Source organism: Nothobranchius furzeri, chromosome 14 (genome assembly GCF_043380555.1).
Source record: "Nothobranchius furzeri strain GRZ-AD chromosome 14, NfurGRZ-RIMD1, whole genome shotgun sequence".
Taxonomy (NCBI): Eukaryota; Metazoa; Chordata; class Actinopteri; order Cyprinodontiformes; family Nothobranchiidae; genus Nothobranchius; species Nothobranchius furzeri.
Window position 1 is genome coordinate 19,930,183 of NC_091754.1, and position 27,927 is coordinate 19,958,109.

The 27,927-nt window shown below is 41.4% G+C and overlaps 1 protein-coding gene across 4 annotated transcripts; it reads right to left on the reverse strand.

Moving 5' to 3' along the window:
- Positions 1-125: 125 nt before the first annotated feature.
- csrnp3 (cysteine-serine-rich nuclear protein 3) lies at positions 126-27,431 on the reverse strand. 4 transcript variants are annotated; one of them, XM_070544434.1, is made up of 7 exons: positions 27,177-27,431; positions 26,521-26,555; positions 22,735-22,838; positions 5,856-6,024; positions 3,462-3,721; positions 2,954-3,250; positions 126-2,844 (listed from the first exon to the last, which is right to left on the reverse strand). In XM_070544434.1, the coding sequence occupies exons 4-7, from the start codon at positions 6,016-6,018 to the stop codon at positions 1,765-1,767; spliced, it is 1,800 nt and encodes a 599-aa protein (XP_070400535.1). In that variant the 5' UTR covers positions 6,019-6,024; positions 22,735-22,838; positions 26,521-26,555; positions 27,177-27,431; the 3' UTR covers positions 126-1,764. The 4 variants fall into 4 exon arrangements, with proteins under 4 accessions (XP_070400535.1, XP_070400537.1, XP_070400538.1 ...); XM_070544436.1 differs by lacking the exon at positions 22,735-22,838; XM_070544437.1 differs by lacking the exons at positions 22,735-22,838; positions 26,521-26,555; positions 27,177-27,431 and adding an exon at positions 9,489-10,003.
- Between the last annotated feature and the right edge of the window lie 496 nt (positions 27,432-27,927).

The window sequence follows — 27,927 nt, forward strand, 5'->3', positions numbered from 1 at the left end:
CCTGCAGATGGCGCTCTGCACTTAAAAGTGACCACTTGGAGACCCTCACTGACTCAACTGTGATGGAGCTCATGGTATGAAAATGCTCCATAAATGGACAAACCTCACAAAAAAAGAAAAAAAAACAGGTTTATAAAATTTATTTTGAAAATCATGTCCGTTCTATTTACAGCTGAAACACATCGGAGGGGGAAAAAAGTGTGTGCAAATCTTCTGCATTTCACTAAATATGAAACAGAACTACATAATCAGGCACATGAAGCGTTACAACTCACAAGCATGAAACAAAAGACCATCTTAAGATAGTGAAGCGATTTACTCATTACAGACTTCCACAGTAAATACACATTTCAATAATTCATTCATAATAAACACTTGTAAATGAATCTTAACTCGAAATTCCAATTGGATGCTCTTATGTCATCGAGTAGCCTCCATACTGCACCTTTTGGCACAAATAACATCTATTATAGGTCGTGTTTATGCCGTTGGGCACTTGAAAGTGGTTCCTTTTTATGTGAAAATATGATATAATAAATGAACATAAAGAATGACGAAAACTTGAGCAGTCACCTCGTCATGGTAGTTATTGCATGCTTGAAAAAGGCAAATGTTTGCTTTCATGCAGGAGCAATAAGGGAAAATTTCCAATTTTTGTAAGATTAGAGCATTTCACTGATTATTGGAGATTTCTTGTCACTCCAACTCTGTCTTTAACGCCTGACACGACTCGGCAGTTTTATATGTTTAAAAAAAGAGCTTTGATTGTCAAGATTGAACATTTGACAGTTAAGTCTTTAAATCACCAATCTTTGTTAAAAACAGCAAAAGAAAAACTGCAGTTCTTTAGATAAAAACTTCAGTACTGTAAAAAGAAGAAATATATAATATCTGTTGTACATCAGTGGGATGAATAATAAACCCACGTGAATAACCCTGTTAGATTTTAGTGGAATGCATCTCAAATTAAAACATTTATCGTAATTATAGGATTTTGTGAACATTTTCATTCTCTGCTCTACCGTGGAGCTGCATCTCTTCCGTTATCACTTTCACAAAAAGCCTGAAAGAATCACTTTTACTCATCATGACGTGTCTGTAAATGTTAAAGGGGAAGGTTGGAAACGAGTATTAAAACCAAATGCATGCTACAGAACCCCTATAGTTGCAAAATGTAAACCAACTGATATCCGTGTTGGATTCAAAAGTATTCAGGCTTTTTGTACTCGAATTCACAAAAAAAACATTAAATTATGACGACTAATGCAGGAAAACTACTTTTTCATATTCATATATATACATATATATTAAAAAAAAATTTTATTTCACAAATATCACAAATGTCTAAATCAGCATGCACTTTTTATCAAAACCTTTTCCACTTTAATTCAGCTACAATAAATAAACTGACATTAAACTTTGTTTTGCACATTTGACACATAGCAGACATAGAAAAGTTCAATCTACAGTACAACATCTGCTTTAAACTAGAACTTTACATCCCAAAAAATACAGAATATGCTGCACAGCACGACGTCAGTTTGATGTTTATTCTTCTAATCGGTGGCATTTTGGCATTAAAGCCCAAACCTGTTGCAGCTTTGTAGCTACAGATGGAAATGCGGCGCCTCTTTGTAAGTTGCTTTGCACTTTTCAAGGTTAGATAATGGAACAAAAAGGCAACGATCGTTTTTCAGAGAGGTGCCACTTGCTCAAGTGAAGACATAATCATGAAAGAACACTTAATGAGGAAGGTGGCGTCCGTCAAATGGCTGCCACCTCAGGGCAATGGTCTGGTAAAGGAAGGGTCTTGGTGTTAGCTAGTGAGGTTAAGTCGGAGTGTCCATTAGCACTCGCCTCCTCTGGAGGCTGATCAGCTGTCGTGCATGCACTGTGATTGCTGCAGGAGCTCTGACTGTTATTGTTCAGAAAGTCCTGAAACGGAGTCTGGCTCTTGGATTGCTCCACAAAGGCGGCCTTGGACCGGACCTTGTTCTGATCCGGTGTGTAGCAGCTCAAAGAGGATGGAGGAGCGCCACCATTCAGAGTGAAAGGGTGACCGGCTGTGTACTGTTCCTCTCCCTGACCAGAGTAGCTGGTGTATGGCTCGGCAGCCATGCTGAACGGTCCCTGCGTCGCGTTTTCGTTACTGACCAGATCTTGGAATGGTAAGGCTTCTCCGTAGGATTCGTTGGGTTGACTGGTTTGACCATTTGAGTCGGCGCTGGAGCCCCCCAGCTGATAGTAATCAGCCGAGGTAGAGTTCATCAAGTAAGGGTTTCCGTTGATGTGGTTGTCGTTGTAACACATCGCCGAGGACAACGGGACCACTTCGGTGTGAGAAACCGCTAGAGGAATGATGTCGTCCTCAAAACTCTCACTCTTCCCTGCACCCTCCTCCTCCTCCTCCTCTTCCTCAGAGTCACTGTTAGCCAAACTCTGTGTGCTGGAGTCAGATAACCCACTGCAAACACTGCTACTATCCTCCTCATCCTCTTCATCTTCCTCCTCCTCATCCTCCTCCTCCTCATCATCCAGTGGCTCCTCCATCTCATCTGAGGCATGCAAGTGCACACCGGTCGTCTGAGGGACCGTGTCAGACAGGGAGTACTCCAAACGGTGCTGTGACGGAGCAAAAAGGTTCCCACTTCCTGGGTCGTTAGCCTCACCACAGTAACCATTGGCCGAGGATGTCTGCTGCTGCTCACGGCTTTTCTCCAGCTCCAGCTTCATGATGGTGTGAAGGAAATGGGTCCGAACACGGATTGGATTAAACTCCACTCTTCCAGTTGAATTGCTGCAACCTTCTTTGGTGCAGCCACACGGAAATGACATCCGATCCACCTAAAAAAACACGATATTCATCATGTAATGCATGTTTATTTTAAATGAATTCCCACTTTACTTTTCCAGTGCACAAAAAAGAACCAACCCTGAAGATTTATGCATTTACCTGACACTTGATCCCTGCAATGCTGCATGCACAAGTTTCTGGGTCGCAGAAAACCCTACAGTCGCAGCCGCAGTCCTCCCTGGACACGCGGATGGCTCTGAGTTCGTGTTTCTCCTCCACTTCGATCTTCTTCACCCCAGAGGAGCGCAGCAGTGCTCGCCGCTTTTTAGTGGTCAGAGGCTGCAGGAAGAAGTACTCGTCCACCTCAGTGTTGTCCAGATCAATGTCATCATCGGAGATGTCCTCAGCCGTGAGCGTGTCGGCCTCCTCGGACTCCACTGTCCCGTTCTTAGTCAGCTGAAAAACAAGACGGGAGATGCGTACCTGTATGTTAAAATTAAATACAAATCTGAAGAACAAGCACTGAAATAAGAGTTATTAGGGATATTTAGAGAAAGGAAAACAGTTTAAAGTCTCTTTTTAGCCTCAGGTTATGAGCATCCGCTTCAGCGTGGAGGTAATCTCAGCTTTTGTATTAATCATTTTAATCGTTTTCTTTTCCATTTACCTTGACTTTGATTGAGTTGAGTTTCTCCTCCTTCAAGTGATCTCTGAGCATATCTCTGTGGATCCTCTGCTGCTCCAGGGCAAATTCACCCAGGGAGTACTGCCTGACCCAGGTGTGCGTGTTGGACATGCCCAGTGTGCTGCCCCCCTGGCTGGGCACGCTGGTGAAGCCTTGCCGCCGGCAGAAGTAGTACACCGTCACGTTCTCAAAATGCACCCTCCTCGCCCGCAGGCGCTTCTCCCGCTTCAGTACTGAGTCGGCTGCAAACAAAGATGGGACAGGGCATGGGATTCCTGATTTAGGTCCTATAATTTATGACACGCAATTAAACGCAAGTGGAAAAATAAAAGCTACAGCAGGGGAAAAGCTAAAAGTTCCACTTTTACAGAAAGTTTTTACGTAGATTTTCAGGCCTTCTGCTTGCCAGGAGAGTCCCCAGTGACTTTTTAAGGAGAACTCTACGGGGGGAGGTGCAAAGAGAAGGGCAACGCTGGAGCATAAATAATCCCCTGCCTGGCAGGAGAGGAAAAGCACCGGTTCACACAGTGTTCCCAGTCTCACACACTCCCAGACAGGGAGGACAAATAGAAACCATCTGGTTATCAGCTCTCTACCCAGGGCAGTAAAAACGACCACGTTCATCAGTGATGTCGAGCTGTTGTATTGATTTAAAATTTTGGATATTTTTAGACCCTAACACAGCATAGAGCATGTACACACACTGGCCACTTTATTGGGCACACCTTGCTAGAACAGGGTTGGACCCCCCTTTAGCCTTCAGAACTGCCTTAATCCTTTCGGCATTGATTCAACAAGGTACGGGAAACATTCTTTAGAGATGCTGGTCCATATTAACATGATAGCATCACGCAGTTGCTGCTGATTTGTCAGCTGCACATCCGCGGTAAGAATCCCCCATTCCACCACATCCCAAAGGTGCTCGTTTGGATTGAGATCTGGTGACTTTGGAGAACATGTGAGTACAGTGAACTCATTGTCATGTTGAAGAGACCAGTCTGAGATTATTCAAGCTTTATGACATGGTGCATTATCCTGCTGGAAGTAGCCAGAAGATGGGTACGCTATGGTCATGAAGGGATGGACATGGTCAGCAAACAAACTTAGGTCGGCTGTGGCGTTGCAACGATGATCAATTGGCACTAAGGGGCCCATATACATATATGTGTGTGTGTGTGTGTGTGTTAGGGGTTGCAATCTAATGTTTTTATTATGATTAATTCATTAGAAAAAAGTAACACATTAAAAAAAGCACTTGAGCCCGAGTGCCCCCAATAGAGGGGTGAAGAAGTTTAGCCCCATTAATAAATATAACCAAACTGCACCTTTACAAAACTGCATAGCCTGAGCTACAAGACCATATGGACCTTGTCTGGCAAGCTCCAAACACAATACAACTACAATTATATTAATTATGACAAATCATTCTTCAAGAAGAAAAGAAAGAAAGAAAAAACGTTTTTTTAACTGTTATGTTTTGTAGTTGGTAGAAAGCAGGCAGGAAGTAACTTTTTCCATATGAATTTTAGTACAGCAGGAGGGACAAGCACACAGCTTTCATCTTGTAACCCTCAGCAGAACTTTCCCTGAACTCTACACTACACCTTTATATATTAGATTTGCTCTGCTGCCACCTAGTGTTCAGTTCAGTACACAACATTTACAATGGTCCATGTTCATTTACACTTCATCAGCAACACATATACTAATATTTAGACCTCCCAACAAAATTCTACAATGCTTAACTTTATAATGAGACCAAATTTATAAAATAGACCTTGTGGTTAATTAAATTTACTCATTTAAGTGTGGGTATGTCATCTGTGTAATAATTAACATTATTTTTAATTAAAAAAATAGCTTAGAGGAATTTTTTCTTGAATAATTAAAATGTGACTAATCAAGATTAATTAGTTACAAAGCCTCTGATTATTTTTTTATCAAGTCCCAAACCCTAGATCGATCGACTGTTCTTAGAGAGCAGTGTGTATCTACAAGATGTGTACAGTAGCAGCGGAGCTACACACACAGCTTGACATCAGCTCATTCATCTGGCCTGACCTGCTCACTGATGCTGCTCCTAATGAGGGAGGCTGCCAGTGCACGTTTCCCGTTTATCACAGCACCGTGCCTCCTCTCGTCTCCAACGCACAGCTGTAATTTCAAATTCATATAATATCTCCCTTTGTTTTTGACTTTCGTCTTGTAATAATTGTGAGCTACAAAATACTCCTGGCTCTGAGCAGCCCATCTTAATTAAAAAAAAATCCCTTTCTGGGGTTTTCTCCTTTGTTTTCCTTCACATGAAACATTGACATTATTCTTGCTGTCATTTTATGGAACAAATGCACGCATTTAAAAGAACCACGCACTCACGGGTGAAAGGACCCGAGGCAGAGGGGTTAACGCTGTCGCTACTATCCCCACTCTCACTGCAGGAGACATCATCGTCAGACTCCCGCACAGAGGAGCACGGGGAGGAGGAGGCCTCCACCTCCTCAAATTTTCTCTTCAGTATTCCACTCATGGCCCGTCGCATCTGCACCTGAAACCGAAACACAGCAAAAAGGGGGCCACGCATTATTAAATATCCAGTTTAGGACCTTCATAATCCTCTCTCTCTCTCTCTCTCTCTCTCTCTCTCTCTCTCTCTCTCTCTCTCTCTCTCTCTCTCTCTCTCTCTCTCTCTCTCTCTCTCTCTCTCTCTCTCTCTCTCTCTCTCTCTCTCTCTCTCTCTCTCTCTCTCTCTCTCTCTCTCTCTCTCTCTCTCTCTCTCTCTCTCTCTCTCTCTCTCTCTCTCTCTCTCTCTCTCTCTCTCTCTCTCTCTCTCTCTCTCTCTCTCTCTCTCTCTCTCTCTCTCTCTCTCTCTCTCTCTCTCTCTCTCTCTCTCTCTCTCTCTCTCTCTCTCTCTCTCTCTCTCTCTCTCTCTCTCTCTCTCTCTCTCTCTCTCTCTCTCTCTCTCTCTCTCTCTCTCTCTCTCTCTCTCTCTGCCATCCCAGCTTCCCAGCGTTCCCTGGGCCATTGATCACCTTGGCACAAAGGAGCAAAGAGGGAACGATATAGCTGCTAATTACAAACTACATCTGGCTCACAGGAAGTTCATTCCTTGGAGTTTGATTGGAATGTTTTAGGAAAGAGAAACTGAACCAATTTATCCTCCTCTGCCACCTATCAGGATTACATTTACAGGAAGAATGACTATTATGTGCTATAGTGGGCAGTTTATATGTAATAGACATGATAATGTGTTTTATTAAATGTGAATTTAATTTTATTAAATGTATATACATATACATGTATATATATATATATATATATATATATATACATATATATATATATATATATATACATGTATACATATATACATGTATATGTATATACACATATACATATATATAATTCAATTCAATTCAAGTTTATTTATATAGTGCCAAATCACGACAAGAGTCGTCTCAAGGCACTTCACATAATAAACATTCCAGTTCACAGTTCATTAAGCCAATCAGAAATAATGTTTCCTATATAAGGAACCCAGCAAATTGCATCAAGTCACTGACTAGTGTCAGTGACAATACAGATCTCTAAGCAAGCATGCAGCGACAGTGGAGAGGAAAACTCCCTTTTAACAGGAAGAAACCTCCAGAGAATCCTGGCTCAGTATAAGCAGCCATCCTCCACGACTCACTGGGGATCGAGAAGATAGAGCAGGCAGACAAAGACATACACACACACACACACATACACACAATATATATATATATATATATATATATATATATATATATATATATATATATATATATATATATATATATATATATACATGTATATGTATAGACATGTATATATGTATACGTATATATGTATATATATGTATATATATTATATATATACATATACACATTATATATATATATATATATATATATATATATATATATATACATATACGTATACATATATACATGTCTATACATATACATATATACATATACACATTATATATATATATACATATACACATTATATATATATATATACATATATATATATATATATATATATATATATATATATATATATATATATATATATATATATATATATATATATATATATACATATATATAGCTGACTTGGTGTTTGTTTCTGCATTTGAATTGCAATTCTTTGCAATATTGATGCTGCAATGAGAATAAATCTTTGATGCACTGTGCAGCCCTACCTCATATCCTGTTAAATGTTTTTAGTTTGTGTGACATGCAAAGGATACTCTTGCAAAACTGCATTGACGTCTAGTGAAATATAGTCCATTAAGTCCCCTGACTGGTGTTGCAATTAGACATATAAACAAGAACAGACCCATCAGTCAAACGCACTGAAACTAACTGCAATCACAGTGAATCTGCCTCTAAGAAAAAAAACAACATTGCAAACAGATTATTTATTCATAGGCTTCTTTTCAAAAATCTTCCTGTTATCACTGTTAAAAACTGGTTTCATTTTGTTGAAAGTTTGCAGCCTTGTGTTCGGTTTTTACAGAAGTATTTTGAACATTGTGTCACATTATGAAAAAGCAAAGCAGCGCTGCGATTGCACAGCTAGGGTTTGCAAAGACTGGCAGCTCCTCCTTCACTGATTTTCCTCTCAGAACCTGGAATCAGCAAAGATGGCCTGCATCCCCAGCCAGTCCCACGCTGCCTATCTGCCAGAGCAGCTTGTGGGGGGGAGTTTCATTCACAGACAGCCTCTGCGTTTCATCTGGGCTCCGCTATAGAGTCATTACAGATGCAAATGCTGCTTAAAAGAGAAAGAGAGGTGCACAACCTGGAGAGGAGCTGCACTGCCAGCAGGAGGGTCATTGTTCCCCGGAGGCTGTGCTTCTTCCGTGCAGTGACATGGCACAGGCTGCATTTGGAGAATCTCCAGAGTCAACAGCTCTATCTGTAACTAAGGAATGTGGAGCATCCTCAGAGCAAAGCCATAGATTTCTCTTCAAATGGAATTTATAATAATTTAGATGAAAAACACACAGATGTCTCCTGAACTAGAAGAAGTGTCTTCAGATGTGCTTGACAAATGGTCATTCTGTCTGACAGTTGCATCAAAAATGGACTCGGTTCATGGTGCACTCCATTTTTCGGCAAACAGGAGTGGAATTTTCCACCAGAGATGACCTGTGCAATTTCACTCCATTTCCTAATCGGAGTCCTAATTAGATACCGTTGTTGAATTTTTTTTTGTATGCACAGCCCATAGCTGATGCTGCACCAGGCTTTGATATCAAAAGTGGTTTCCATGGAGATTCTAATGTACTCTCACAAATAGTGCTTCCCCATATGGCCGAGCTTCCAGTGTTACATACTGTGCATGAGGGCTCAAAGCGATGAAGCGCTGACTGAGGAGGAAATTTAGAATTCCTCCAGAAATCAAGGCTTCGTCTGCATTCTGGTGCGGCAGCGTGAAAAGTTAAAATCCTGACGCTGAATGCACATGACATCGGAAACCACAGAGGCCGTGGGTAATCTGGGGACAACCTCTTTCATCGGGGCTAAATAAAAAGCTGACATTATTGCTCCTTTTCCAGCAACAGCTCCTTCTTTGTCTTGGCTGTTGCCTCGCCACTAATCACGGCTGGGCAGAGCACAGTGAAAAAATACAAATATAAGGGGGAGAAAATCCCAGAGAAAGCAATGCAGCAAAAAATCCAGCTTGGAAAGCCCCTCCCTGTGTTTGCCTCTGAGTGAACACACAGCAAGTGCGGACACCAACTTCTTATCCGTGATCAACAAATGTTCAGATCAAACGCAGCTTATTTACAAACCATCCCAATAAAAGTGACCAGGAAAGGCTCAAAAACGCTCATCCTGAGTGATGCCGGCGAGCCTGGAGCATCTGGAGCAAGTCATCACACATCAATCTTACAGCGACCACATTATATGTCTCTGAGTGTGTGTGCATGTGTGTGTGTGTGTGTGTGTGTGTGCCCTCACAGGAACAACTGACCTGTATCCACTGGCAGAGAGTGACTCCTTTCACCTCTTCTCACAGTAGCACAGCCTCACAGTCACAAATGTGGTTATTCAAAAGAGCCGAAACGTGATGAATGAAGAGATTCTCATTTCTTTCTCTTCTCTGTTTCAGTCCACTGACTTGTAGCGACCCCTGAGCTCCGCGGCCATGAGAAAGAAAGAAGTGTGCAGGAGAGTGAGAGGGAAGACTGGTAATTTTCCAGCTCTGGCTGCACTGTCGGTAACATGTGCTTTATTGTTGCGGGACGACAGTCTTTCTCACTTTAACTCCCTCTCTGTCACTGTGTTGCACTCTTCTTCTCTTTCTATCTTTGGCCACACAAAGGCTCATTAGCTGCAAGCCGGCTGAAAGGCAGGAGTCTGACTGGAGCAGAGCAGAGGCAGCCTGTGAGATCACATGGGTGGGATGTCTGAGAGAGAGAGAGAGTCAGGCATGCTACTGCCGTCTGCAGATATTTTTACCAACATGGGGAGGGAGAGGAGGAGGGAAAAGAAGGGAGGGGTACGGGGGGGTCGGAGAAACAAAATGTTAGAGGAACAGATGAAGAGAGGTGTGGGAAAACGGGGCAGAAATGCACAGATGAGAGGATTTAAAAGACGAATGGAAAAGGGAAGGAGTGGAAAAGAAATGCCAAGCACAACACCACAGAGATGACTGGGAGGGGGGTGGGGGTTCACCACAAAGAAAACAAACAAGGGAAACTGAATGTAAAAAATTCTAATTTAACTCATCGCTGCATGCCATTCGTTAAAAAAAATATTTGCAAAGTGACATCAGTAAGGCAAACCGCATCGCGGGGAAAGTTTTCTGCTAAAATGCTGTTGGAGTTTGACAAACCCACATAAAGCACCTCATCCACAGGAAATAAGATTTGTCTGCACTGAAACGCATGAGCTCCTGATGCTTCCTATGCCAGGAAGTTATGCGATGGAGTTAGTGGGGCCTCATCTTATGCAGCCAAACAGCCACAAGCCCATTCTTACACTCCGTAGGATCATATGTCAACATAAAAGGCTCAGCACTTCCTCTTAGGATCGCTTTAAGCAGGACCTTTTGTTTCCCTGACAGCTAATGCAGCGTCCAGTCATTAAAAACAATCTGCAGTTTCTGAGCACACAGGCAGCACACGGAACAGTGCAAAGCAGCAGAAAATAGAGGCAATTTCTACAGTTTATTCCAGGAAAGGATATTTTAATACCACTGTTTAAAGATCCTGCTTTTGCCTTTTAAAGGAGGCGTGATCTTTGGTGAGAAAAGTCATCAATATCTGAGCGGATTCGTTGTTTCTTTAATTCAGCCGCAGGATAACTATTTGCTCTTGGTTCTCTCGGTGCACTTCCCCATCCACGTTTCCTCAAACCACCTCTGTCTCGTAATCCTTTCAACGTCACCGAGCCGATGAGTCATATTAGAAACATAAGAGTGCCTCCATTAGACCTTTCAAATGCAGCTTTAAGCAGTCAGCGCTGCAACAGTCTGGCAAAGCTCACAGCATTAGGCCAGTGGTGCCCCTAGAATTTTTTCTGGGGGGGCGAGTGAAAATTGTAGGGTGGCATATCAACGTGGTCCTTGTGGTAACTAGGGCTCAAACACAAGACGCATCCAACACTTTACCTCAAATTTCAGAAACTAAAACATTTCAGTCATTTCAAGTTAGATTTTATAGCAACATTAATTTATTCATCCGCTTATTCACCTGTTGCTGTCTTATACTTCCGTTTGAAAACGCTGAGCAGCAGCATCGTATATATGTTTCATAATGATTTATGTATTTACTGATTATTTATTGGGTTTTTACATTTATGCAATGAATAAAGAAGACGAATGTGTGGTTTGTGTGAACCATAGACTGACCCTGCACTAGGTTTTTGAAGAGCTGAGGGGGTGTCCATGCAGAGGGGTTGGTCTCGGGGGACATCTTAGTAGCAGCAGTTGACTAAAAAGTAAAACACTTCAGTATTTATTCAGAGACTTAAATCTGGCGATCACAATTGGAAAACTTGCAAACAGAAAGCCGTGAGGAAGAGTACAGCCTGTACTCTGAACGAGCTCGCTGAGCCTGTAAAGCTCACTGCATCGAAATCAGAGTGACCATGGAACGAGCTCAGCACAAAGGGAGCAGGGAACAAATGCAAGTGCTGCACAGACACAATGAAAGCATGCTCTAATGTCATTCACAATTTCCTAATTTCTAATAATCAAAACTGGCTTTTATTCATTTCCTCACACAAGCTTGATGTAATGGTCACATGCTACTGTTACTAAACTATATCTATTTTAAATCGGAGTGCTGCTCTCTCCACTCGAACATTTTCTGTAAAAACCAGTGTCTTACTGACAGGTGAGCAGCAGTGATTCATACCCTCTGGATTTAATAATTACCCTGGCAAATCGTGAAAAGCTAAGTTCCTACATTTCAAGCAATTTCTAACCTAAATTACATCATTGTGCATAAAAAAACACCACGAATCCCAGATTTACGGTGGATTTTTTTTTACTTTTCTCCAAAACTACAAGGAAGATTTACTACAATAAAATCACCTTTAATGCTTCTGTATGCTGTTTGCTGTTCTTATCATGTTCTCTAGAACCTTTGGCCATATTTATTAATAAACCGTCTTATGTCGGCATTCCTTTAAGGATTTACTTCAAACATATACGCTACCCTCTTACATAAAAATTCAACACGTGAGCTGGGGTGGTGGCATTTGTTACACCATCGCACCAGCAACGGTGACCTATATTTGCTCTGACTTCAAGAGGCTCCCTCATCCGAAAGAAGGAAATTGAAGACAGTGAGCAAAAATAAACTAAGAAAGGTTCAGAAATGATCATATTTTACGCGTGAAGCTGCTGCCTAATTGAGGTCATTTTCAAGATGTAGCAAATTCGAAGTACACTGAAAAAATATGACATTGTCAAGCAGAGTTTATTTTCTATTAGGGCAAACAAGAGAGTTGGCTTTGCCAGATCTTTCAGATAACATTACTGAAACTGGGCCAGAGAGTGCATGTGTCGGGGTAAAATTCAACAGTTGAATGCTACTTAAGCGGCAGAGAAGGAAACTGGAATGGAACAGCTCTGAGTCACTGCACCCACCTTGTTTATCACCTTCATTACAGTCCATCCACTCGGTGCAGAACATGACAATCTCACAGTATGTTCAAATATCATAAAGTCCAGATGGGAGATTTTATTTAATCCTCTGCACTGAGTCATGCTAAAAGCAAGTGCACCTTATCCAGCTCCAAGGACATTTAATTTTATCCTTACCTTAACAACGGGTAATTTTTACTGAAGTCTGCACTTTGAAAGACTCATAGCAACACATCATTCTTTGTATCCTTCAGATATTCCGCATGCATGCTAGGTGCTCTGTCCTTTTTTATGACATGGTTTGGTTCAAATTTAATCTAAATGAGAGATGTCCTCACATCTGAATCTAGACACTTTGGTGCAGAGAGACGTTCCTTCTGAGATCCTGCGAAGCCAGCACAAATCATTGTCTTTCCACCCCCATGCTGAAAGCAGCAATCTGGACTTTTCCCTTTTTCAAGAATTAGGCATGATTTTTTTTTTAGAAATTCGTTCAAGTGAAAGTCTGACCCTGTTCTCGGATATAATGTAGACGATACTTCCATTTTTTTTGCTAAGCCCACTTCCTGTCCCATACAGCTCCATGCAATTTGAATTGAGTGCCGCTCTGCATTAGCCACTAGAGTTAGACGTTCAGTTACATAAAGCTGACAAGCAAAGAGAGAGAGAGAGAGAGAGAGAGAGAGAGAGAGAGAGAGAGAGTGTGTGTGTGTGTGTGTTTATCCGGAAGTACCTGGACTGATGCAGAGTTGGCAACATTTTTTTTATAGACAAGTAATTCTTTAAAATATATTCCCATAAATAAACAGCACCACATGATAATAATAAATAAAGCAACATGTTTAAGATCTGTTGGCCGGCTAGAGGTGCATGCTCATTAATGAGAGGTGTTGTTTCCAGCAGGTAGTGGGGCTTAAGGTGCAATACATTTTTCTGCCTCCAGATGGTGCCCTCTAAAAAAAACTCTGGACTTCTGCTTTAACAGTAGTTCCATTTCACATCAGCTTCACTTTTTAAGGCTAGTTGCCAGTGTGTTTATCCCACACGTCCGCACAGGGCAGTGCTAAACCCACTGGTGACTAGCCTTAAAAGACTTAGGCCCTGTCCACACGTAGCCGGGGATCTGCCAAAACGTAGATATTTTTCTACGTTTTGGCCTGTCATCCACACAAAAACTGAGTTTTTTCACACGAAAACGGATCTTTTTAAAAACTCCGGCCAAAGTGAAGATCTGCGTTTTCTCCGTTTTGGGTGTCTGCGTGTGGACAGACAAAACTGGAGTTTTAAGGTCCGCAACGTCACTTTCCGTGACAAAAAAATGCTGACATCACGTGTGCGACCTGTGTTTACACTAGCCGACAGCATGATGCCCTCAAAGCTGCGCTCGCTTTATCAATTGTCCAAGCGCTTTTTGCTTGTTTGTTTTTGCAAGAGGAATTACTGCTCCTTGCGGAAGACCACAGACGAAGGATGAGGTTAAGAACGGGGGAAGTACTGCCACCTACAGGTCTGGCATGTCCTAAACAACGTATTTATCCGGGTACGTGTGGACAGAGTTATTTTTTTAAACGAGGTGGTGTGGATGCAAGTTTTTGGAGGGGCGGATATTCGTTTTCAAAAAACCCCGGCTACGTGTAGACTAGGCCTCAGAATACTCATAATCTGGGCTAATTTAACAAATGTTTTGTGCTGGTGTGCTGTTTATTCTGAACGTTTTCACTTTAATCAGCTCGATAATGTAGCTCTGAAAGTGGAAAGGTTTGTTTAGTTGCAAACCTACGGGGTGTTGCCACTTTCATTCCAAACAAACCAAAGTTTACATATTTATACCATGAACTTTGACATTTAACACACACACTGGGTCCTGCAAAGTCTGAGATGAAGCTTTTGTACATTTCCTCTGAGCACAATGCAGTCTGACCTGCGGCAAAACTTCACAATTTAAATTTTTTCTCACTCATGAATACATCTTTAAACCGTAGAGCGATGGAATCCAAATTGTTCTCAGAAAATCAATAATCCTGACACTTGGCGTTGTGTTAAAGCACATTAGAACGCTCCAGGTCGGACATCAACTGCCTTTGATTGTTAAAAGTTTCATCAACAGGCTCTTTGATTAGAAAAAGTGGCCTGAGGACAAATCATGCTAAAAACAAAAAATCTCCAGCAAAGTCCAAGAAAGACCCGATATTTTCTATTAAATCTACCCGTGAGATGGATTGTTTTGTGGGATTTGGAAATAGAAACTGAATCATTTTAAAGTCTTTCTAAGCTCTGAAGAGAGTTCTCATAATAAAAAGCTTTGCGTGGGCTGTTTGTGACACTCACTGCTGTTTCGTTGGGTAATCTAGGTGCACAGTACCTGTCTAGCAGGAAAAAGCAGAGATCCAAAAGTAAACAATGGAAAAAAGGTTTGGAAAGCTGAGAACCCAAGGACACAGACTGCTGAAAACTGGACTCACGTTCAACGTAAAGACAGAAATCTGATGAGATTCTGAAGTAATTCCTCATTCATTGTTTTTGCAATATTTGCACTAATATGAAAAAAAGTCTTACGCCTTTTTTTTTTTTGGTTAATCTGAGCCAAAAAATTCTAATGTAGATTAAACACCCCGTAAAGCCTGCTGCCCTCGATGTTCAGTCCATTTCTTCTGCTGCTTAACCAAACCTTTCCCGTCTCCTCTACCACCTCCTGATGAGCTCCAGCAAACATGAAATGCATCGGCTCAAAGGCCAGCTGCATCTCTCGGCTCCTATTTCAGGTCTTTGCTGGACTTGTTTTTTCTATCCAGTTTTCTCAAAACATAACTTCAGAAGGGCTTTCGGTATAAAATATTTTTTTTCCTGGCCTCCCACTTCTTCTTTTGTCCAGTTTCTGCCTTTTTCATATGAACAAACAGCCCGTCGTGCTGAGATATGCCAGCTATTCATCGAAACGCTCTTATGGTGCAAAGAGATTTGATTTGTTGCTTGTTTTTTTGTTGTTGTAGAGTTATATGAAAGAAGCAGGAACAAAAATATGCATTTTCATTAGGGATGCACCGATGGATCGGCATTTGATCGTAATCGGCCGATAGCGCCCCTATCGGTTTTGATCGGAATTTTCAAAATAGATCAAAGCAGACCAATCAGGTAGGGTTGTCACGGTAACCAATGTAGCGGTAAACCCCGGTAAAAAAAAAGTTGACAATAATAATAACCGTCTTGTTTTTTAAAAAACTATATTATCTTGGTGGGTTTACCGTGGCTGCGGTGTAGGCGCGGTGACCCTTACCAGCCACCGTATCATCTGCTGAAGTTGCCGGCGGCACATGCGCACTTTGTTGTTTACAACCAAAACTTTCTTGAAGCTAAAGCTGAAATAATGGCCAAAGGAGGAGACGGCAGCGCTCAGGAGGACATTTATTATCCCTCAAAGAAGACAAAGTCGGAAGTACGGGCATATTTTAGATATTTGAAGAATGCCGAGGGAGTTTATAGAAGACGGCTATCCTGTTTGCAGCACGTACAGAAAAAGTGTCTGTGAAAGGCAGCAACGCTTCAAATCTCATAACAAATCTGCGTGACCATCACCCACAACTCTACAGTAAACGCAAGGCAAGCTAACGTTAGCGTCTTAGCTAAAATGCATGATCCGAGGATTTGGGTTGAGGGAGAATGCAACGAGTCGCTATATAAAGCAGCCGCAGCGCCGCTACCTGCATATAAACCGTGTCGCGGACACCGCCATATTGAAATGACGCTATGCATTACGGGGCTCCCAGGGGCAGATAAGAGTTGGTCTCTCTCTGAGAATAATTATGAATTTAACAATGATTACTGCCTGATGACATTTTCCCACATCTGCAAAGCTCACCGGAAGGACACAAACCGAGGACAATAATTTCCTGATGTAGGGTTTATTACTCAAGTAAAGGTAAAAAAAGTATCTGATTAGAAGGCTACTTGAGTACTGAGTATCATCTGATCTAATATTTTTAAAATGATGACATCAAACAGACATAAAATAAGAAGTTATGGGCAAATATTGGTATTTTAAAGACTAAAGGGAAAAAATGTAAACAAATAAACAACATTTAGGCAAAATTTAGACACAAAGTGAGGACAATATTTCCTGACATACAGGGTTTATTTAATTGTGTGAAAATGTAGCACGTTTAAAAAAAATACCGCGATAATACCGAAAACCGTGGTAATTTTGGTCACAATAACCGTGAGGTTAAATTTTCACACTGTGACAACCCTAATACAGACCATTTTAGATTAGGTTACATTTCCTTTATTCCCAGATTATGTAGTTTGTAGCACTCATTATAATGTTGTAGAAAATTTCTGGCCAATCCACGTGATCGGTATCGGTGATCGTATCGGTGATCAGCATTCTTTGATATCGGTATCGGTGATCGGCAGCAAAAAACCTGATCGGTGCATCCCTAATTTTCATAAGAGGGGGAAACAAATGTAACTTGAAACTGAAGGAAAATTGGCAAACTTAAAAAGCATTACACCAAAAACTTGCATTTCTAAACAAAAGACTGATAAATTGCCCAAGACTTCTACACATACTGTTTGCACATTAAGAAGCAACCTGTGCCTGTGTGGGGGAAGGGCGGAGGACATAAGGACTGGTATAAATTGTAGAAATGGTATTTTCTTTGTCCTTTCTGCTTCTAAACGCCGGTGTCATTCAAGCTGGTCACATCACACGGTGTTTCCAGAGTGATGCAGCACACCCCTCCCAGATAGCCTTTACTGTATATTCATTTTTTTCTTACTTTTTAACATGATTTTTCTCAAACTAACAGAATAACAGAGGATGCATTCCAGTAAACCCAAGTGTTGCGAGCACAAAGAAAAACCCCGCAACCACAAAAGCTGCTCATCCACACCGCCGGTATGAGGTTGTGCGTTGGACTCATCCATCAGGAGTGTCACACTCGGCCGTAAACGGCAAAGCGAAATAGAGAGAGAGAGAGAGACGAGGGGTAGAAGCAGAGAGAGAGAGAGAGAGTGAGCAGAGGGTCTCAGCTGGACTCCCCTGAGGAAAGGCTGTGGCCTGGATGATTATAGAGCTGCAGATGATGTCAGAGGACTCCGTTTAGTAAAAAAGAATGCATCTTTTTTTTTAAATGTTTGGTTTAAAAGCTACGCATGAAAAGGCCACTGAGGTCAGGGGTGCTGTCAGCTCTAATGTGTTCGTGCAGTCGTCACGTTTACGGTTAACTTAATAAAACATTCCTCTTCTGTCTCAGGAGGACGCAGATGCAGCAAATATGAAAGCAGTGAGTGATTAAGATCAAATAGAGATCTTATAAAGAGCGTTTTCTACAAAAGGCAGACGCAAGAATATAAAAAATCTATTTACAAACCATTTGTTGCTATTGTTCATTGCATAGGCGAGAGAGTGTTTGCAGGCAGACACTCATTATATAAATGAGGATATGCAAACGTGAGAAAAAAAATCTCAATTAAACAAAGAAATCCATTGAAGGAAACGCTGCGACGCTCATGGATTTATGCAAATGAGCTTTCACATGCACGCTGTACATTTGTTAACTTGCACTTGCCTGAGGCTGCAGACAGTTCCGCTCCACACACACATGAAAGGGAGGAGGGGGCAGGGTGTGGGGGTGGAGGGGGAGTGCAGACCCCCCCCCCCCCCCCCGGTTCCACACTCAGCACACATATGAGCTGCAGGCTGGTGAAGCCTGCTGGAGCCTCTCCTCTGATTGATCTTCTCTTTCTCATCTTACAACAATAAAAGAAGTGCAGCTCCTGATTAACCAGGAAGAAGGCACTCGTGTGTTACAGCATCAGCGCCGCTAACATCTCATCAAATAATTAAGAGTCAAAGGTAGCCACCAGTCCTTCTGGAAATTAACAGCCTGGTTGCAAAGCCCTGAGCTGCAGAGCTTCCACACTTATGAGTTTCCTTTCAGTCGTTCACATCAAACAACACCGGCGGCGTTTTTAATGACAGGTGCCTCAACTGACGCGTAATCTTTACGCGGCGTTTCCTTCGACATCTCAGCCGCCTGCGTTGTTACAAGCAGTGATCAAAATCCACAACAGCTGACAAGCAGGCAAAGGCAGACGCTCGGGTTCAGACTGATGTCTTGATTTGCTGTAATTCGAGTCTCACGCTGCTGAGGCGTAATCAGCTCCTCTCGCCCTCACGTCAATCACAACGCACACCTAAATTATTCATAGCTCAGTAATTTATTTATGACGAGATTTTCCCATGCCACCCGAAAGTTAGGAATAACCGACTCGCTGGCAGAAACAGAGATGCCAAAGAGTTTCAAACGAAGACGGGGCTCTGCTTTCATCTTTCACACGGGCTGAGGGAATCTGTGAGGTGTGGAGCTTCAACTCTGCAGACACGTCCTATTTAAAATAAATAATTAATAAATAAATAATTCTATAAAAATAAATATTGTACATATATCACAAGAATCTGGCAATATGATACCAAATACAGGGGAGACGATACAATCATATGTTGTGATAACTGATATTTGCAGTTTGCATAACTGCATTTAACTAGAAAACTCAGCTAGCCAGACGCTTCTACACATCAAGTGTTATCGGGAGATCTCGTTTTTCTATCAGAAGAAATGCAGTAACAACTGCTGCCACCTAGTGCTGGGAGTTCTAATTGCACCACACAACAGAAATACAGTAAATGTTTGCATGTAAATTCGGAATAACATGATCGACACACTGCTTTCAAATATTGATTCAGTATCATAACACGAAGTATTGTGATATTTCAGTGAATAAATATTTTGTAACATGCCTAAAGCTTGGTTTATGCTTGACGCATTCACTTTCCGCTTGGTGATCCGACTCGCGGCCGGAACGCGCTTCACAACTTGCAGCGTTTATGGTTAATGCGGCTTGTCTCTGCGGTGAGCCAATATTCTCCCAAACTGTAGGGGGCAGCATGGAGCTCTACGGCATGCATCCAACACTACACCATAGTAGAAGTAAAAATTACTGTTGTTTACAACATGGCATTACAGCATTTTTTACAGCGTCCTCGTCTTTTCCGACAGTGTGAGCTATTTCTCTCCAAGAATTATTAACAACATGTTGATCATGGTGATCTTTGAGAGCTGAATCATACAAATGTCTGTATTTACGAACCTCTGCCGTACTAGTTCTTGCCAGTCTGCCATGTTTTTCTGCGTCCGACCGTCTGCGTGGTTAGAAATTTTCCTAGGTGTGCGTTGCGGAAATTTTGCGCCGTGCGGAGGCTAGGTGGAGGGACGTGGTTGTTAAAATGGCGCAATTTCGGCGCGCGGAGCCGTGTGGACCTCGTGGACGCGTCAAGCATAAACCAACCTTAATGTGTGTGTGTGTGTGTGTGTGTGTGTGTGTGTGTGTGTTTGTGTGTGTGTGAGAGAGAGAGCATGCGTGTGTGAGTGTGTGTGTAACACCAGTATTATGTAGTGAACTTGATTTTATTTCACATGGAAACTGTTCATACTTATCTAAACTAAGTTAAAGGTAAAGTAGGCCAGATCTGCGTATGGACACATTTCATTATGAACTTAAGCCGTGTGAAAACTGTTCCGGATAACAGATTATGTTAAATTTCATTCAGACGCTTTCAAATTTCTATGATTCTAATGAAGTCTGATGCAAAAATTAAAGACCGTGGAGAACTGTGTTGTAGATTATTTAAGACTGAAGACATCCTTAAGAGTTTAGCACGTCTCTGCCACTGCACAGTAGTTCAGATATAAAAGGAAAGTGATTATTGCTCCAAGATTGTGAGAACATTTTAGAATTAAAGCTCATCACATATAATGTATACTTCTATGTGAGAAAGGATCTCTTCAACAAAATACATCCAGTTTAAAGATGTGGAACACTCATTTAACCCTCCCACTGCCTTTATGGGTGACCCCGCGAGGAAAGTTGGTCTGAGGAGTGAGCACCACCTCACCCCTGCCACGTGGACCTCAAGGGATAAACCATCAATCCTGCTCAATGGTCAACTTTCCTCGCGGGGTCACCCCCATTAGGACAGTGGGAGGGTTAATCAATACATTTGCAGTTGTCTCTATAGAAATGAATGTAAGTCGTAGGGGGAAAAACACCAGTGCATCTATTCCAGGGACTAGAAATGAGCCACACCACAGCTGAGCTTCAGACGGCAGGTTTTGGAGTCTTATTTCCTGATATTTGGACATCTCGCCCCAGAGTAATGAACAGCAACACGACTCTCAATCAATCAAAGCTTTATTTATAAAGCGCCTTCCGCAACCCTGTCAGGAAGCCCAAAGCGCTGAACATGGTACAGTTGTAAGTAATTATACTGAATAAAACAATAAAAGAAATTCAAATTACAAAATACAAATTACAAAATACAAAATGTAAATAACAAGATACATGAAACATTCCGGTAAAATACAAATGTGTGAAACACAATTGGATTGAGTGGATGGATTGAGTGTACCAATGAAAACTGTGGAATGGATTCAACATAATAGTTGAATCTACAATACTCTACCACTGACTTACGACTCTGACGTTTTATCTCAACAAATAACACAAGTTTGAAGGAGTTCTGCCATGTGGTGAAGTCGCCAATGCTAACAGTTAGCTTCTACTAGCCTAGATCTGTCAGGCCTTTCAAATCCTAGAGCTTCACCGTTTATTTTCTGTCCGAAGCTAATGCAGGAGATAGGTGTAGGAGACTATTTTCATGTTCATGCATGAAGAGTGGCCGATAATAATCAGAAAAAAACATTTTAAAAATGGGTTTTCTGTGTTCTACAATCGCATTTTACAGTTGGTTAAAATAAAAAAAAACTCCAAAACACACAAATTAATTTCATTTGATCTATTTTAAACACTGCCTATATGAAGCATAATATAGTTCATCTTGAAGAGAAGAACAAACTCCATTAGAGAATGTGTCCCTTCTTTTCTCCTCGACATTTGATTAGCTGGCGGCAGACCAAACATTCCTAATAGGTGTCATGGCAACAACTCAAGTGAGCTCAGTCCTGAAGCATGAAAGCCCAGAAAGCGCTCAGCCAGGAAGGAGCCAAACACACAAAAAGAGTCACATCTAAAGCTCCTAAATTGGAAACATGAACCCTGCAGAGTCCCGCAAAGCTACTGTGTAATCTAAAAGGCAGATATTAGTTCACACTCAACTCCAGCTGATGGTATACTTCTTTTATATTTATGAGGAGCCAATAAAATCTGCAAAGCCACTTAACGGTGTGGAATATGAAAGGAAGAATTACTGAAAGAGATCATTCATTTTTTTATGTCACGTTGTTAAAGAGCGCTATGTCAATAAAGTTGGTGCGATGCCTAACGAGTTGATGAAATTATGATGAGAACAAAAGATCAGGTTTACAATTAGGGTTACATTTATTATACATTTTTATATATTATGGAAATTTTCATAGATTATTTTTCCACTCGGTCAGATATGAAGCTTGGCCTCTAACCCACAAATAAACTCAATTCTGTGTTTTTTTTAAATTCTAGTCTTTTCTATGGTGATATTTATAAAACATGAAAAGAATGTGATATTTTACACAAATATTCACTGAGAAAACTGCAAAAATTTTAAGTAGACTATAATCACACATAACACACTAAATTATATGTTTCTCTCTAACCACGACTTCAATCTGACCTTTGACCTCCCTTCCTGAACCTCCTGGTCACACCAAGACTCCAGCTCCTTGTTGCTCTACTGTAAACGGAAACAAAAGAGGAACCGTCTATGTGCGTGAACTTTTGTGCCAACAACTCACCCGCATTGGCCTCCTGACGCCGCTAAGCAACGCCACCTTCCCCATGAATCTTTAATAGACTACTGTCATCAAGCTTGAGCCATCAATACCAGCATTGCCGAGTCACTTCTTCACAAGCCTGCAGCTTTTCACAAGCAAACACATCTCCTTAATGTTTCAACGTCCTTTAATTCTGAGCCACATGTACTGATTAAACTCTGCTCCCTGTAAAGCGCTGGGTGCTGACAGACTTGAAGAAACAAAAAAGCAAAACCAAACAGTTACAATGAGAGAGAACCCATTTCTCCTAAATAAATAAATCAAATAACACAAACTCGCACAGCCCAGCTCCTCACCTTTCAGATCTCAACCATGGACACAGGGATGGTTTAGTAAATGCACGTCTGCATGGTGCCTGCAGCTATGGATCGTTGGCCTGCCTTGTTTCTGACAGGAGACACTGGGAAAGGAACAACACAAAAGGTGGTCCTGTTAATGAATTATGTGTCCATGTTCAAGTTTGTTGTGTTAAAAACCTAAAACTGATATTAAGGACTTGAAAAGCTACAATAACAACACAGTTTCTGTACTTAAATCTTGAATATTAAAATGTTTCCTATTTGGGTTATTTAGTCATTTGAGACCATGGCTCTTTAACAGGCCTCAGTTTGGGGAATTTGAGATTCATTCTGACTGGACAAACAAGCCGGGTGGGGGGTGGGTGGGGGGGGGGGGGGGGGGGGGGCGTCCCGCAGCGCTCCTCTGTGAGAGCGGGGGTGGGGTGGTTGCACACATTCTGCTGCCGTTTCTCACCAGAATCAGCTAGGGCTGGGCGATATGACAATTTTAGACCGTTTTACGATCTACACATCTGATGGTCTGTCATTTTTGAGAGACCTTTTTATCACGATTCACAGCTCTGCTGTTGAAATTCTGCCTCTGAATGAAAAGGGAACTTACCCCAGGCGAATGGCACGCCTTTGTTTGACCCTTAACCAATCAGAGTGAGTCATAGTAATATATTAGTGGCCCGCTTGTTTTCACCTGTGTGTGAACAAACATGGCATCGGCCGCGGCTGAGAGCGACAGCGAGGTTTTCGTTCCGAAGAGGAACGCCTCGTCCATTATATGGAACTGGTTTGGTTTTTCACCAGATGACAAAGAGCAGCGAAACGTCATTTACAAGGAGAGCGTCAAGGCAAGTGATGGCAACACCACAAACTTGTTTAATTGCTTGAAAAGAAGGCATCCCAAACAATACAATGAGAGCCAGCTGGCAGTTAAAGCTAAAAAGCCTGCGGCTGCAGTGTGTAAGCACTGTGTTGATTATCCCTAATATGAATAAATGTTTATTTATTCAATGTTTCTCTTCTTTAATACGCAATTGAAGTTATGCTATTCATGGATAAAAAATCGTGATAAAATCGAAATCGTGATAAAATATTGGAAAAATAGTAATATTCTATTTTTGCCATATCGCCCAGCCCTAGTATCAGCTGATGGAGGGCTCTAGTTTCATTGCGCCGTTCGTGTTGTCGTGTCAGCGGACACGGTAGGGTCGGGGAGGAGGGCGGGGCTTGATGCTTAGCCTGGCGGGTGGGCTTATAAAGCGCTGGGAGAAACCCTGGTCACGTATCGGCAGCGAACCCGATATCCAGATGGCTAGAAACCTTGTTCTATTGTTGCAACTACAACCTACACACACTAGATGCCACTTTGGTGTTCGTGTTCCATATCCAACCTTTCATGTGAAACATATTGCTGAGGTTATATTTTTTTATACACTTTTTATAAGTATTTTAGCATTAATATGATACAATTCCAGTCAAAAGTGGTACAACATGATAATTCCCATTACAGATGTTCATGTAAATGTGATGCTCATACATTTAGGGATGGGTACCGAATTCGGTTCTTTTTAAGGTACCGACCGAATTCCAAAGTACCGACCGAGCAACGATTCACGTCATTTCAAACGGTGCCTCGTTTCAGTACCCGTCCATCATAACGAGAACTTGCCAAGACAGCTGTGCATGCGCAAGAGCGATATGTCGTCGTTCGCTGCGAGCCAGTTGTAAACAGAGCAGCATGGTAGAAAGAACGCAGGCTAAAGCTTGGGTCCACTTTACTAAATGTGATGGGTAACTGGGTGATGATGAAACCAGCGACAACGATCTAAGTGAGACATCCTCATCTTAATCTGCTCCGGTAGGTAAATATAATTAGCTTGATATGTTAGCTTCCGTTTCGCTAATGGTGCGTTCGCTTTCTCCTCGGAACTCAGAATTCCCGACTAGAAGAACATGAACACGCTCTAAAGTTTGGCTTCACTTTACTAAATGTGACGGGTGAAGACGAAACCAGTGACAACGATCTAAGTGTGAGGCATCATCGTTTTAATCTGCTCCAGCAGCTAAATAAATTGTTTAAGATAACGTTAGCTTGGTATGTTAGCTTCCATTGCTACCATTGTTATCAGCTAATGGTGCGTTCACTTTCTCCTCGGAAATTCTAACTTTCCAGTAGGAAAAATCAATTGAAAAGGACGGCAAAAGGAATGAAGATACACAGTAAATTTAGTTCACAGTAAAGATGTTTGCTTCAGTTTAATATCAGCTTATAAAACTACAAGGACGATGTTAAAATACAAACAGTTGAATGTTATTTATGTTGATATATATCAAATATTGTTATATATTGAGAAAAATATATATCTAATTATAAAAGAGAATTAATATATATCTAATTATAAAAGAGAATTAAAATAATAAACACTCAAAAGTATCGAAAATTGGTACCGTTAAGTACCGGTATCGATTCGTAGGTACCGGGAAATAGTACCGAATCGATTCAAATGTCAAAGGTACCCATCCCTACATTTTATATTCTAAATACAGCCTAGTTTATACTTCTCCGTCAAGAAGTTGCACACATACACACACATATAGACAGAGACATTTTCCTTTTAGACTTCTCAGCTGGTGGCAGTGTTGTGAAGGAATTCTCTCCCAGGACAACATGGGGTGTAGCTCTTTTCTGGGGTAACCTGCCATCATTACAGTCACGTCTCAAGTGTGTTTAGATTGTGTTAACAGGAACAAATTTGTCATTCTCCTCCACCTCTTTATTCAGCCACCACCCCCAACCCCACGCTTCCCCTACTTTCCTGACACACAAAAAATTCTTCTGTGTATCTTTGTACTTAAGTCATGGTTGTATTAACGTTCATATTGTTAGAATTTTTTTCACAAAACATCGTTCTGCTCTGGGTCTGCCGCTAGTTGTCTTCGGCACTCATTGATCCAGCCAGCACTTAAAGGTGCAGCAAGCAAGAATGACATCCTGAGATCAAACATGGGTACTGCAGTCCAGGTGTCAAAACAGATCAGCGCCAAAAGGTTCTAGATGGCGAGCAAAGACGAGTCATACACTGTAAGTTCATGAGTAGATAAATACATTTCATGATAAAAGTAACAACTATTTGTTTATAATTCACTGTTAGCATTGTTAGCTCAACGTTAGCCGTCTTTTTCCAATATTAGAGAAGAACAACAAAGACATTGTGGCTTCTAAGGTTTACAAAAATAACTTCTGGGCCACTCCTTTTACGGGCTTCCACTTTTTCCACTACGCCGCTGCTTTTAGCTGGCTGGTGTCGAATTAGAAGAAGAAAAAAAAATTATTTAGCAGTTCTCAAGACAAAACTCACAAGGCGCAAATGCCAGTGCAGCAGCATTTGCTGGCGTAGACTTGGCAACCCCCATGGGCTCAAATATGATTGGCTCTGGAACCAGGAAGTATGAAGGTAGAAACGATTTTAAATAAAGTCCACATTCCTCTTTGTCCCTTTTAAAAGGAGAAAAGGTGACAACCCCCAGCAGGCTGAGAAGGAAATCTGTTTCCTTCTAACACGATAGAGATCTTAGGCTGTTTGTGATCATGTCACTGTAAAAATCTTACCTGTTAGACTTAAGTGGTTCTCCAAACTGGGGACTACTCATAACAGGTAACATATTATTCATTCTTTTGTTCACTTTAGGAGCTCTAAATTGTCAAATTATTATATCTTTTTTCTCCAAACTAAAAAGAAAGACATCACATAAAACAAAAAAGGCACAGAAAATAGATTTTTTGAAGGTTACCTTTACGAGTTAAACTGGATCAGCTCGCTTCAGTTCTGTGAAGAACAAAGAAGAGAAATAGACAAGAAGTCAAATTTGAACATAAGAGATCACACACACTGCTGCCTCAGGAGGAAAATGGATTGCACTGTTTCCTGCATCATCCGAGAGAAAAAATTGCAGTAACCAAAAGTTATTGTTCTGTAAAGCTTGTTGTTATCACGTGAGCTTCGTCAGAGAAACTTCGCCTTTTCAGAAGTGATATGACACCTTTATTCTACAACACGGGAGCGGTAAAGGGGAGCTGGTGTCTCCCGGGCCTTCTTCCTGTGTCTGAATCTATTAAAACCGCAGCTGGATTTATTTTATTTTAATTGTATGACCGGTATGCATGGTCCAGTTGGTTTAGTGGATGCTCCAATGATCCATAAACCTAACCTTTGACTATAATAGAATGAATTTAAATATTACTTAGTTGTAGCAGATGCTGCACTTCAGTGACAGCTGGGGTGGTGTTTCCAGTGGAGTTTGACTCGTGCAGATGCTCTCTGCAGCATTTGGAAGTTATAAAACAGCAGCAGACAACAACAAAAACACCACGAATGTGGAAAAAACAATTTATTGTTTTATCTTTAATATCTGCGTGTGAAATAGGCCGGTCACCTGGGGCTACTCACCATTCATTTCTTTATTCCCATCAGTCTCCAGCCTGACTACCCACGCAGCTCTCAGTGGACTTTACAGCTCCCCCCCTTTAACCGTGATCAGGGTTCCTCTGCGTAAATCCTCCACCGATGCGTACCCACTAAATCCTCCCCCCGGTACCGGTTCCCGGAACAATACTGGAATAACCGGCACGGCTGCAGCCCTCAGCAGGACTCCAACCAGCCCCGCTTCCGGCTGCTCAGGGAACAATGGTGCAGCATCAGACCGATGTCTTTATGAACCACGTGACTCTATCCGACCAATCAGGAGATATTAAAGCAGGAATCAGCCGCAGCGGAGCCAAATCACACTGAATCATGTGCGTCACTATTTCAGCCCGTTTTCATCCATAAGTGAATAGTTTAGATTGCATTTCTGTTGATATCATGTATTATTTTTGTAAATTTATGTCAGATTCTCTTTTATCATCTGTTTTCAATTTGTTTCCTTTGTTTATTTCCCTAAAAACTAAACAGAATAATGACATATCATCAAATAACACCTAGATATGAGTACATGTCATGTTTGCATGATTAATATGATAAGAAGGGGCTCTTAGGCATCACTTTATTTGAAAATACTCAAGGATCAAAGCTCCAAACATAGTTTATTATTAATGTTTATTCTTATTACATTAGGATAAAATAAGCATGCTTAAAAACTTAGTGAACATAAATTGTTCCATCTCACACACTAAATAAAAGAGCACACGACACGATTGAA

What these genes read in the sequence shown, in the direction of transcription:
- csrnp3 (XM_070544433.1), bottom strand. Translation starts at nt 8,396, where the DNA reads ATGCAGCCTGTGCCATGTCACTGCACGGAAGAAGCACAGCCTCCGGGG. An exon ending in TCAACTCAATCAAAGTCAAG is followed by an intron (nt 3,251 to 3,461) that starts GTAAATGGAAAA and finishes CTTGTTTTTCAG; the next exon opens with CTGACTAAGAACGGGACAGT. An exon ending in TTGCAGGGATCAAGTGTCAG is followed by an intron (nt 2,845 to 2,953) that starts GTAAATGCATAA and finishes GTGTTTTTTTAG; the next exon opens with GTGGATCGGATGTCATTTCC.